General features: G+C 34.4%; 1 protein-coding gene across 9 annotated transcripts in view; it reads right to left on the reverse strand.

The window, feature by feature from the left end:
* Positions 1 to 14376, reverse strand: part of CCDC88A (coiled-coil domain containing 88A) — a 134398-nt gene that overhangs the window by 64898 nt on the left and 55124 nt on the right. For all 9 annotated transcript variants that reach the window (XM_030826988.1, XM_030826987.1, XM_030826986.1 and 6 more), the window contains 3 exons: positions 12418 to 12501; positions 10771 to 10911; positions 4032 to 4204 (listed from right to left, as the gene is read on the reverse strand). In XM_030826988.1, coding sequence (XP_030682848.1) covers positions 4032 to 4204; positions 10771 to 10911; positions 12418 to 12501 — 398 coding nt within the window. The remainder of the gene's footprint in view (positions 1 to 4031; positions 4205 to 10770; positions 10912 to 12417; positions 12502 to 14376) is intronic.

Below are 14376 nucleotides of genomic sequence, written 5' to 3' on the forward strand. Positions count from 1 at the left end.
TCAAACTCCTGAGCTCAAGCAATCCTCTTGCCTCAGCCTCCCAAAGTGCTGGAATTATAGGCGTAAGCCACCATGCCCGCCTCATTTTAACCATTTTTAAACATATAATTCAGTGGCATTAATTATGTTCACAATGTTGAATGTTGGCCATTCCTTATATCTGTTAACACGCAGAATTCAAAACAGATGTCTACAGAAAAATATGCACCTGAATGTTCATAGCAGTATTATTCCTAATAGCCAAAAACTGGAAAGAATTCAAATGCCCGTCAACCGAAAAATTGCTAATCAAAATCCAGTATATCCATTCAGTGGAATATTACTCAACTCTAAAAAGAACAAAGTATTGATACATGCTACAACATGGATGAACCTGGAAAACATTATGCTAAGTAAATGAAGTAAATACAAAAGGCACGTATTGTATGATTCCATTTATACAATAAAATGTCCAGAATAGGCAAAGTCATGGAAACAAAAAGTAGATTAGTGATTGCCAGGAGATGAGGGCAAAGATAGTGACTGTTACTAAATATGGGGTTTCTTTTTGTGGTGATGAAAATGTCGGGAAATTGGTGTGTGGGCCGGGCGCAGTGGCTCACTCCTGTAATCCCAGCACTTTGGGAGGCTGAGGCAGTGGATCACAAGGTCGGGAGCTCAAGACAAGCCTAACTAACATAGTGAAACCCCGTCTCCACTAAAAATACAAAAATTAGCCAGGCATGGTGGTGCACGCCTGTAATCCCAGCTACTCAGGAGGCTGAGGCAGAATTGCTTGAACCCGGGAGGCGGAGGTTGCAGTGAGCCAAGATCACGCCACTGCACTCCAGCCTGGGCAACAGAGTGAGACTCCACCTCAAAACAAAAAAACAAAAAAACAAGAAATTGGTGTGTGATGACTGCACAACTCTATGAATAAACTCTATGAAAAAACCACTGAATTGTTCACTTTAAAAGGATGAATTTTCTGACCTGTGAATTATATCTCAATAAGTCTTTTATTTTTTTGAAAAATAATGAATAGTATATATTAGAAAAATTCTTTCAAAACATGTGATTTATGGAGGCAGAGTTAAAGGGAGTCTTTGGTAGTATTAACTACTGCATAAAAGTGAAATTACTATTTTAAATTTAAAAATTACTTTTTTCACTCATCACAAATTATACTTTTACTCTATATGTTTATAAATCAAAAGCAATTATATCATAATGTACTGCCCCATAAATGAGTATGCTGTTAATTTGCACTTTCTGATTGTAATTACTTATTGTATAGTTTCCATTCAGTATAAGGCAACCTGCTGTTTTTGTCTACCATGATTTCTGCACTTCATTCACTTTAGTAGAGATTTGTCCCAATAAAAAGAACTAATAGGAGATTTACTTCTTTTTAATAATAGAAGAAATCCATAAAGAAACACATTTTCAAAGGGCAACGAAGATATTAGATGGTATTTGTTGAAAAGCTAGTTACTGGGAATACTAGTTACAATACTGGCACATTTATTTACCCATTAAAAATATCCATTTACATTTTCTGATCAGTATTAGAAAACCAAATTTCATCAATCTCCTCAAGTTGTCTGGAATTTTAATATACTCTATGTCCAAGTAAATTTTATTTAAAACTTAAATTTGAACATAGTGCAAAACCTTAAACGAATTCACAGCCATCATTACGGTTCTAATTGCATGCTTTATCTAAAGACTGGAGAAGATTGTGCTAAATTATATGGAGCAAACTAGTGTTCACTATTTAGACTATCCATTAACTGCCAGTCAAACTAATAACAGCAATCTCTTCCCTAATTTTCCTGGTGCAGCTGTTTATAGAATATCATGGGCGTGTTCATTTCAATAGATACGTAATAATGCAGACATCCACAAATGAAAGCTGTTATTTTTTATTTTCAAATTTTCCTATGGACTGTAATATTTTTTCTACCTTGCATATTCAATCACTTTCTTTAACTACTTTAAATAATCAGTAAATAAATTTAATTGCTACATTGTGGTTTTAAATTTAAAATCTATATTCTGAAGCCCAAATTCCAAGAAACCAAACCAAAAAAAAAAAAAAAAAAGGCCCCCACAACAAAAATCCTTTGTTCTTTTAAAAGTACAAAATGAAAACAAATCTCCAGCAGAGACTGATCACATATCTTTACTTGTGGTTCACCAAGGAATGCCTATGTAACATTTACACTTACTTTTCTGTAATGGTCTTAAAATTAAGAAAATACAATTTCATCAGCACTAATCAAAGCTGAATGCAGTCATGCATCGTTTAAATATGGGAATACACTCTAACGAGTTAGGTGATTTCATCACTGGGCAAACATCACAGAGCATATAGTACTTACACAAATCTAGATGGTAATAGCCTACTATATACCTAGGCTATATGGTATAGCCTATTGCTTCTCAAACTTATACAGCACGTGACAGTACTGAATACTGCAGGCAACTGTAACACAATGGTTAAGTATTTGTGTTTTTAAACATATCTAAACATAGAAAAGGTACAGTAAAAATAGGTATAAAAGATAAAAAATGGTACTTTTTTTTTTTTTTTTTGAGACAGAGTCTCGCTCTGTTGGCCAGGCTGGAGTGCAGTGGTGTGATCTTGACTCACTGCAACTTCCACCTCCTAGGTTCAAGCGATTCTCCTGCCTCAGTCTCCCAGGTAACTGGGACTACAGGTGCCTACCACCATGCCTGGCTAATTTTTGTATTTTTAATAGACACAGGGTTTCACCATGTTGGCCAGGCTGGTCTTGAACTCCTGCCCTCAAGTGATCCACCCGCCTCGGCCTCCCAAAGTGTTGGGATTACAGGCATGAGCCACCGCACCGGCCATGTTTTTAATATAATAAACTTTAAAATTTTTAAACTTAACTGTTTTATAATAATGTTTAGTAACGTTTAGTTTAAAACATAAACACATTGTACAACTGTACAAAAATATTTTCTTTCTTTATATCCTCATGCTTTTTTTTTTTCTTTTTTTGAGACAAGAGTCTTGCTCTGTCGCCCAGGCTGGAGTGCAGTGTCACCATCTCGGCTCACTGCAACCTCCACCTCCCTGGTTCAAGCAATTCCCCTGCCTCAGCCTCCCAAGTAGCTGGGATTACAGGCGCACCCCACCATGCCCGGATAATTTTTTTGTATTTTCTAGTAGAGATGGGGTTTCACCATGTTGGCCAGACTGGTCTTGAACTCCTGACCTCAGGCAATCCGCCCGCCTCAGCCTCCCAAAATGCTGGGATTACTGGTGTGAACCACCGCGCCTGGCCTATATCCTTACTCTATAAGCATTTTTCTTTTTTTACTTTTAAACTTTTTTGTTAAAAACTAAGACACGCACTAGCCTAGGCATACACAGGGTCAGGAACATCAAGGCGTTACTAGATGATAGGGATTTTTCAGCACCATTGTCATCTGACAGGACCACCATCATATATGTGGTCCATTGTTAACTGAAACATCGTTATATGGCACATGACTGTATTTACCTTTACTAAGTACGTAACTCAGGCATTTCAATGCAAGATACATACACGAAACTATTTTTTGGTAACAGTATAATGCAAAGAACTCAGTCTTTTAAAACATTAAATTTTGGGGGGGGAGAATAGGTGCAAAACATTAATTTTAAAAGAGTTAGACTTACTGATCTCCATCAGTAGTTCCTAGTAATTTGGATTTCAAGGAATGTAAAGACAAAAAATTAACAGCCCCAATTTGCCAAATGAGGACATTATTTTATTTAAAAACATACATTATTTTATTTAAAAAAATACATACTAGAAGGCTAGAAAGGCCATAAATCCAGAATAAAAGGCATCCTTTAAACTGTTTAGATTTAACAATAGGAAAATCTTATGCCAACCTCCTTATTTTTCTCATTTTGACACATACTTGTGAAAACACTGACACAAGCTAGCAATATTTCCATAAGCTTAAAAATATTGTTTAGGTCACCTTTGGGACCATATAAATTCAATGAACCTCAAAAATCAGCAACTTACAATTCCTGCCTAAGCCTTCTTATCTTGGCTTTAGCATCTGCCAGTTCCACCGACAGATGTTGTCGACTTTCTGTTCGCTTCATGCCTGGAGAACCACAGGGTGACTGTGCAGATGAAGAGGCATGGGGTAGAAAATGAAGACCATCTCGCTCTTCAGAGAGTTCCACAATAGTCTAGAAATACACACAGAATCACTTTCAGTATTCCACATATTAGCAAACTAAACACATCGACACGATCCACTAGGTCTAAGAATTGTACTACAATACCAAACAATTCACTGGTCAAAAACATCTTAACTATCATATTTAGTTGTCATTCTTAAAAGTTTCATTCAACAGTTCATGCATGAGCTACTTAGCAAATGACACCAAACAAGATAATAATGTTTTTCCCTTCCTAGTTTTTTTCTTTTTATTTATTTATTTTTAAAGTTCTGGGGTACACATGCAGGGTATGCATGTTTGTTACGTAGGTAAATGTGTGCCATGGTAGTCTGCTGCACCTATCACCTAGGTATTAAGCCCAGCATGCATTAGCTCTTTTCCCTAATGTTTTCCCCACCTGGCCTCCACTGACAGGCTCCAGTGAGTGCTGTTCCCCTCCCTGTGTCCATGTGTTCTCATTGTTCAGCTTCCACTTGTAAGTGAAAACCTGTGGTGTTTGCTTTTCTGTCCCTGCATTAGTTTGCTGAGGATAATGGCTTCCAGCTTCATCCATGTCCCTGCAAAGGACATGATCTCATTCCTTTTTATGGCTGCATAGTATCCCATGGTTTATATGTAACACAGTTTCTTTATCCAATCTATCATTGAGGGCATTTGGGTTCATTCCATGTCTTTACTATTTTTCCTTTCCTAGTTTTTTTAACAAAAGAAATCAATTATGATGAAAATGATTAGATTAGACAGCCAATGTTGGAAAGGCATAAAAGACCTGTTGACATAGAAAAGAAATAAACCCAAAAGTGATTTGGCCAGAACTATGTTGTCCAATATAATAGTCAGTAGCATAGGTGGCTATTTAATTAAAAAATTTTTAAGTTAAAAATTCAGTTCCGGGCCGGGCACAGTGGCTCACACCTGTAATCACAGCAATTAGGGAGGCTGAGGAGGGCAGATCATTTGAGGTCAGGAGTTCAAGACCAGCCTGACCAACATGGTGAAATCCCACATGTACTAAAAATACAAAAAAATTAGCTGGGCATGGTGGTGCGCACCTGTAATCTCAGCCACCCGGGAGGCTGAGGCAGGAGGTTACAATGAGCCAAGATTGCTCCACTGCACTCGAGCCTGGATGACAGAGTGAGACTTCATCTCAAAAAAATAAAATAAAATTCAGTTCCTTAGTCACACTAGCCACATTCCAAGTGCACACAGCCATTACTGTATGCACTGGGACAGCCCAGAAATACAATCTTGGACAGCCCAGAAATACAATCTTGCCATCACTGCAGAATTGGACAGCACTGTTCTTGAATTATGAACAGGGTTCTTGGAGGGTCCTAACAATACCTCAAAGGTTTAGCTCAATCTCTTTACTCTGCAGTAAGTAACTGAGGCACAGTGATTGATTTCTCCATAATCACACAACTAGCTAATATGCCATGACTCCAGGCCAGTCTAACTCCACATCTTATGCTCTAATAGTAGTTCCAATCTGCTTCCTATCTCAAAGATAGATTCCTTCCTTCCTTCTGCTTCCCATCTCAAAGATTCCTTCCTTCCTTCCCTTCCCTCCCTCCCTCCCTCCCTTCCTTCCCTTCCCTCCCTCCCTTCCTTCCTCCCTCCCTCTCTCTCTCTCTCCCTCCCTCTCCTCTCTCTCCTTTCTCTCTTTCTTTCCCCTCCATGGGACACAAACCTCTCTTTCATTTTCCTAAATCTAAACTTTCAGGGCTATATGTACCTATTCCTCCATTCCCCTAATTTTCCTTTTGTTATCTGTAAATTCTCTTACTCTAAACCAATTTCCCAGGTTTTTCTTTCAAACTTCTCAGGTAAATAAACTGTCTTATACAGCAATTTCAGCTGTACTACTATTCTAGAAAGAATGGGTGGGGTTACCACCTTGGGATCATGAAATAAGCATCCTTGCTTTATTTCTCATCGCCAAGTCTTATCTGCCTTCCTTGAATCATTACTTTTTTTTTTCAACATCTACCAGAATTCATTTCTTTATCCTCACGATACATTTCAGCACCTGTATCAAGGTCTGTCTTACCTTCTTGCCAGTAATTATTGCTTTCCGATTCCAGTATGTCTGTTGATGAACCTCAGAATGTTACTTCCCATTTCTTTTTCTCCCTACTAATTTCATGTCCACTCCTTATTCAATACATTCAGTTTTCTCCAGCAAATGAAGCAATTCTTCTATTGTAGCATGCCTCCTTTACTATCATTTTCCTATGTCACCGTATCTACTCCTGAACCTTTAATCACTCAACTCCTCCTCGCTTTTACTCAGTCCAAGAGATTATTCCTGGCTACTTTAGAGTTCCCACTCAGCCTGGAATTATAATTAGGCCCTTAAATGTCATCCTTACTGTGCTGTTACTGACTCACTCTTTGCAGAAAAAGAAAAAGGAATTAACATTTATAGAACTTGTGAGGGATTTTCCAACAAGATCTCATCCAATACTATAATTTGCAATAGAGGTATTACGCCAGTTTTAGACATGATAAAACTTAGGCTCATATGGATTAAATAACTTAACCAAAGTCACCCAACCAATGATACGGATAGCAGAGATTCAAATTCAAGTTTGACTTTAACACTGTTATCTTCCTGACCCACTATCAGTTTTCTCTATTTTTGCTCCAAGATGATAAAGCCCTAACAGAAAAACAAGAAGTTACACAGTCCTACTACAGATCTTGCTATCCATTTTCAATCAAACTCTTTCTACTGCCCATCTATACTTTTATTGAAAGCTTGCTGATTTCCTTTCAAATTTCCCTATGATGACTATGTAAATGTATTACCTTTTCTCACTTAAGCCTCCAACTGCAAACTGCTATCATTACTTCCAATAAATGACCTCTCCTCCAATTTGCCAAAGAAACAAAACCACCTGGGATTAACTCCTTTCTTCTTATGCATTTTTTTTGCTCCTAACAGATATTCCTTACTTAAACATTTCAATTTCTTTCTTCTTATTGGCTTTTTTCTCTATGTTCTTCAAAGATATACAAGTTTCTTCAATCCAGGGGAAAAAAAATCACAATCCCTTCTTGGCACTTTTTGAAGGATGGTTCCTATTTCCAAGGACACTATTCAATTCTATCCCTCTATCAGCATGCTCATCACAACTTCCCTATCTCTACGTGAATAGTGTTATTAATCTCCAAGGTAGCCCAGGCTCCGTGTACTTGGAGTCAACTTTTATTTGTATATTTTCTTACTGTCTCAATTATCTTTAATCTTGCTTTCTGACATCTCCTGACTCTAACAAAGCTGACAGAGAGTAGTATTTAATATTTGTCTCATGCACAAATAAACTAGCACTTAATTATATGCTAGCTCATATTTTGTACTTACAAATAATGTAGTTTTCTCAATAAACCAGATACAATCTTTCTTACACCTCCTTTGTATCTCTCAATTTCTAATTTTATCTAGCATAGTATTTTACACAAAAATGGGTGCTCAAAAATATTCAATTAAGCAATTCACAAAATTAAGAACAGTAGAAAATACAGAAGACAGATACTACATTTGAACTTAGTAGGTGGTGAAATGGAGATATCTATCAAGAGCTTCCAGAAGTCAATGAACGACATATTACAAAATATTAAAAAGAAAAAAAGAAACCTGGTATTTTAAAAGTTAAGAGTTTCCAGAGTATTTTCCATTAAAGATTATTTAGATATTTTGACATTTCTCTAATGGCAGTAACTTCTTGAGTTCAAGCCTTCCTATACATTTTCAAAATAGTCTGACGCAAAAACAAACAAAATAATCTAACGGGAAATGTTTTTAAAGCATAACTAATTTCATATGCCCTCCCATTCCTGTAGCATATATATAAGAATATATATAGGAATATATACTATATGCTATAGGAATATATATAAAAATGATATACATCATTTTTGTACTTATCACTTTCAAAATTGTATTATAATTATTTTATTAAAATAACTTCCTTATTAGACTATAACAATCTTTGTTTCTTTTTTGAAATAGTTTGTCAGTTTTTTGCTCCCAAGCACAAGGCCTTGCAAAAACCAGGCGTTTCTTAATATATACTGAAGAATGAACATAAAAAGATACATCAATGCTAACGACAAAAAAAAAAAAGGCGACCTATTAATTCTACTTGTAGAACTCATTATTAAGGAAAAGAAATTAGAGATGTGCTCAGTACAATCATGGATTTAGGCAAAGTTATTACAGTATTATGTTTCTAACCACGGGCAGTGGAGTTAAATCTGGCAAGTTACGTAACTACTTGGGGCTCGAGTATCTTCATCTATAAAATGGGGTTTTCATGCAGATTTAATACAACAGTATGTGTGTTAAACTTACAGCACAAAGTCTGGCGTAAAATAAATAGTGATAATAAAGAAATCTTAAATTCATTAAATATCTCCTATTTGGTTTTTAGTAAAAGGAGAGGACTGAAGACATACTTGTTCTATAGCATTAAGAATACGAAAGAGAAATGTTAAAAAGGGTGACCAAATTATATACTTTTTAGACTGAAGTGAAAAAATTATAACAAAAGCTAATCAAAATAAAAAAAGTTAAAGATAAACTCTAAGAACTTGTTTCAATCTAACTGAATGACAAAGAATTACATTTACATACTACCTTTACATTTGTCTAACATTTTTCACAATTTTTTAAATGACCTTTTCAAGTTAGTCTACTGGTAGCCCAAATTGAGGGAAAAAAATTTCCCAGATAATTGGATATCTCTCCCCCACCCTCTCCCAGGTAGCAAGTTGTTTCCCAAGTATCTGAGACAGAAGAGTATGACCACTTTTTCTTCCTTATTTGAAAAACAAATTCAACAAAAATGCTTAATTGGCAGGATAACATATTTTAAAAGGTTTTTCAAACAATCATTCTATATAGTCTTTCATACTCCTTTTAGTTTACCAGAGTCATGTAATGATAAGTATTCTGTTCACCCCATATTAATCAATTCATTTAAATGGGATCAAACTTTTTTTTTTTTTGAGATGCCCAGCCTGAGATCAAACATTTTATACGTGCCCATCAGTCATATAAAACCAAAGTATAGGCCAGGTGCAGTGGCTCACACCTGTAATCTCAGCACTTTGGAAGACCGAGGAGGGAGGATTACCTGAGGTCAGGAGTTAGAGACCAGCCTGGCCAACATGGCCAAACCCTGTCTCTACTGAAAATACAAAAATTAGCTGTGCGTGGTGGCGCATGCCTGTAATCCCAGCTACTTGGGAGGCTGAGGCAGGAGAATTGCTTGAACCTGGGAGGTGGAGGTTGCAGTGAGCCGAGATCGCGCCACTGCACTCCAGCCTGTGCGACAGAGCCAGACTCCATCTCAAAAAACTCAAAAAAGTAAAATATAATAAAATAAAACCAAAGTATAGATTTTTCAGAATAATTCCTCAGAAGCTAGAGGATGCCTTATTGCAATACCTTTAACAACATGAAATACAAATAAATAAATGATCTAGAAAATGCATAAATCAGTAAAAAGACACTAAAAAAAGATAGCATATAGTTAAAAAATCTGATTGAAAATGAAATGATCTAAGTATCTCAGGATAAATTTGATGCATAGTAGGAATGCTTTCCAATTTATTCTTTCCTTCCTTTGGTCTCAATGTCCTAGCTTTTTAAAAAATTTAATTGTTGCTCTAAAAATGTTTATTTCATATATTTTCTTTTTGTTTAATGCCTGAAGAAAAATTGAAAATTCACATCAGAACTGACTAACCCCTAGAGAGACAAGAAAGTTTTATTCTGAAAAAAATCTTTAGGAATTTTCTCTATGTAGTCTTTCATCGGTCTCAAGAGTATTGATACAAATTCTCTATAAATAAGCTCAAAACTGTCTCTCGTATGTAAATGAAACTGATAAAAGCTATATATTCTGCAGAATGGCAAAGTACTTTGCTCTACTATTAAGAAAATATTATCCACCACCACATGCACTAAAGTCTAGACTCTTTAAAACTATAAACTGCTTTCAGACAGTGCAGATAGAAAACTTGGTACACTTACTCTTTTTAAAAAGCAAAGTTCTGTTTTAACGGACTTAATTCTCTTTTTAAAATCACACCTCATTTGAGATCTTTTGTGGGACATTTTATTCAGAACACCTGTTATTCTCCTTTAATTAAAACTTACTTTTCCAACCTCAACATGTGGCAATAAAACTAAGAAATTAGCCTTAAGCAAATTCTTATGCTTCATGGCAATGATTTTTCCACTTACATCAACTACATTTTCAGTTTCACACTTTTGTATTGTTGCCAAAGCTGTGGGGATGACTTGAAAAACACACAGGAACAAAATCAGAATAATACTAATTTAAAAGAAAAGGAGAAGAGAAAACCTAACTGCAATCTCTTTACTAGCAATTTGGGGTTCTTATACATCCTTTCGGGTTCATGTGTTCCACACAAAAAAAGACACTCCTGTATTTCCTGTCTCTGAGAAATAGTATCGTTTCTGAAAACTTCCTAAAGTTACTATTTTCTTTTTTGGAAAGCAAACTTTCGCAATATACTGAAAGAAATTTACAAACCTCTGAATGTTCATCTCTCTCATCTATAAGTCTTTTTAGATGCAATGCCATATTTTTCAAGAGTGGTTCTATGTCCTCCTGCGACATATCAGTCACTTCCATCCATTGCAGGTCAAACACATTTTCCTGATTATGAGTTACCTTTAGAAAAGTAACCAAAATAAACAACCAAAAAAGTGGCTAATACTTAAAAATCTATTTCACCATAGTACAATATTAGCTCAAGTATTATATAACCCATATAAAATATGAAAAGCCAGTATGACGTTAAAAGCAGAACATTTGAAATTAATGATGAAAACACTACAAATAAAAATTATTTTAACTAAATATAAGCCTTAAATGAATTAATATTCATTCTCTAGTCAACAAAAATAAAATATTAATATTTAACTCAAGGCATTCTTAAAGGTAAGTAATGTTGATATATCCTGACGACTTCTTCTTTAACAAAATCAACTGAATTTTGTAGATAAGACTTTTAATTTATTATACTTGAATTCAAGAGCAAAAGGTTTTTAATCTTGTAGGATATATGTTATTGCATTGTTGTTACTGAATATCTAGGTCTTTATAGATTCTGAAGATGACACTGTCACAGAAGCTTAGGAGAAAGGATTACCAATATAAAGATCTTGAAAAGAATGGAAAGGTTATATAAGTGCCTTCCATTTCTCACTGTAATTCTAGTAATTTGCTTTAACTTTCATAACAAACAGCAAAAATAATTACACTTCCAAGGATGGTGGCAAATTCAGTAACTTGCAATACTTAGCATTTATTCAGAATAAAACGAATCCATATAACTAGCATAAAGCAAAAATGTCTCTATAATGGGAGACTACCAATAAAACTACATCTTGTAAAGTACTAATACACTTATTATTGATAATAATGTTACTGATAAGAAATCTGGGCTTTACAAATGCTAAATAAGAGAAAAGATGTCCTATGGAACACAAAAGTCTTCTAAACAAAGAATATTTTAAATACTACCAATTTTCACTATTAAAAAATTTTCTTTTCCCTTTTCTAATCAACATGTAAAATTTAACATACTAATTCTAAAATGTCTTTATAAGATTAAAAGCCCAAGAATAGACAGATACAGAAACAGCAGCTTTTAAAATGAATCTTAACAAATTTTAATTTCAATTATTTGACACTGCACAATATGCCCTAGACTTAAGTTTTTATATGAATGCTACAAATCATTAATGTGTTTATAATTCAAGTAATATCTTTGAATAAAAATTATGCTGTCTATTCATTCAAAAGAAAATCACTAGAATGACAATACTAAGCTTGTCATCTTACCTCACTATCATTTTGAATTACAAGCACTGTTCCACTTTCTGCTGTTTCCATTTACTGCTTTGTAATCCATTCTAACAAAGACATATACCTCATTCCTCAAATAACACTTTCTGCCTATGTCACTATAGAATAAAGGCAACAGTATATTTGTAGTTAACAGTGTGCCAAGTGTAACAAACTATCTCTAAAGAGAAGACAATTTGTATAAAAGCAGGGTCCATCTATATTTGTTGATTTGTTCTTGCTTATTCTATGACTTCTAAGTATTTTAGGAGATAAACACACCACAAGCTTCATAAATAGCACATAAAATTGTATATAGGTCATTACCTCTTGAATATGTGCGGCAACCGCTGCTTTTGTATCAAAATCTAAACCTTGAATTCTTTCAATAAATTCTTCTTTTTTCTGACACTAAAATAAATGAATAAAACAGTTATTCATACTTTATAGGGCATGGTCCTTAAAATGTTATATAGAACTAAAACTTTATGAGGTTTGCTATATTTTGAAAAGTATGAGTTTTGTTTTGCATTTAAATTGTCTAACATACTTACCTAATAAACGACAATTTAGAAATAATTATTTTAAAAAGCAAGGCACTGAAAATCCATACTATTTTTATGCTGGAAAGTTCTAAAGTGGGAAACCATTACACAACCCATCTGAGGTTAGCACAATATTATTATGCTAACTTTACACACAGAGAAGTAAAGAATCAAGAACTTGTTTCAGTGAGGATAAGTTACTTGCCAAAAAACACAGTGAGTCAGTGGCAGAATTCGGAATACAGCCAAAATGCTCAGTCAGTCCCTGACTATTACCAAACAACACAGCCTTTCTTCTTGGAAAAAGAATTTAAGCAATTTTTACTTCAAGCTTACAATTCATTCTCACATCTTCATCCTATCAAGCTTAATAAAAGAAACCCACTTTTGTGGCCCAGTTCAACATTTATAATGTAATCTAATAAATATTTGATTTGTTTCTAACATAGCAAAGTTACCAGAGGCAAAATTAAAAAATATATACACGAGTACACATGTAACCAAATGGAATAAAGGGGGTAATTCTTTATCGTGTAACTTTTAAAAAGCTTTATATAAATTACAAATATTAAAATGCAAAACAATCTTTTTCCTTCCAGTCAGCATTAACAATTTAACGTGCATTTTAATCTCCACCTTCACATACATCTCTAATGCTGCAAACCAACTGCTAGTATCACTGTATTCTTATAGCTAACAAATGCGAAGTGCCTACAAAATAGACAGCACTGCCTTGTCTAACTTAGATGCATCTCCTGGGCCAATTACTGAACTACTAGTGAGGACAATATAGTCACAAAATTACAAACTAGCTCTTTGATCATGAAACTTATAAAGCTCTGATTTATGCTTTACGTTTATCAAATTGTAATGTAATGTAATGAAAATTATATTTTCTACTACTATACAATTTAAATACACTTCCATCAATGCAGAAAGTTCTATATCTTGTAAACACAGAATTATTAGGATAATAAAATGGTTAAAACCAAATTACCAGAAATGTATAAATCCTAGTTGTGATTAGGAAGTCAGAGTTTTGGGTGGATGGAATAAAAATTAGTGGGTTTAAACTCAAGAATTTTTGTCTAGCAAATAATACTTGATAGGCCTTGTAAGAACAATTAAGAATTACGTTCTAATCATAAATTCGTAGCATATATAAAATAATTAACTTTTCAGGTATAGTAACATCAATTTTAAAATTTAACACTATGAAAATTGTTGACCTACGCAGTTTCTGAGCCTATCAGAACACAAAACAGCATAATTATTATCAAAGGTAATGACTATGACTCACCAAAGAGTCCCTTAATTCAACTGCCGTATCTTTCTCTGCCTTCAGTTTAGACTAAATAGATATACTTCCCTTTTCTAAGCCAGAGCCACTTGTTTTTTACTTGTACTATCTTCAGGAGCTCATCCTTTAGCACAATCTCAACACAAATCAATGAAAATTTTTCCTTTACCCTTGTAACACACACGATTTCTACTAAATCTCACACCTTAATTTAACTCTTAAAAGTTAAGCATTCTCAAAATGTTTTATAAACAGGTTGGGCTTCCCTAAAGATACAGAATAAATTTCATAGGCTTTTGAAAGATAGAAAAGAGAAAGACTGTCAAGATGGAAAAAAGAATAAAATATTCAAACTTTGAAGCTGAATAATCAGATCAAATTTCTATGTCAGAGCTGCCCAATACGGTGATCATTAGCTATACGCAGCTATTGAGTACCTGA

Source organism: Nomascus leucogenys, chromosome 14 (genome assembly GCF_006542625.1).
Source record: "Nomascus leucogenys isolate Asia chromosome 14, Asia_NLE_v1, whole genome shotgun sequence".
Taxonomy (NCBI): Eukaryota; Metazoa; Chordata; class Mammalia; order Primates; family Hylobatidae; genus Nomascus; species Nomascus leucogenys.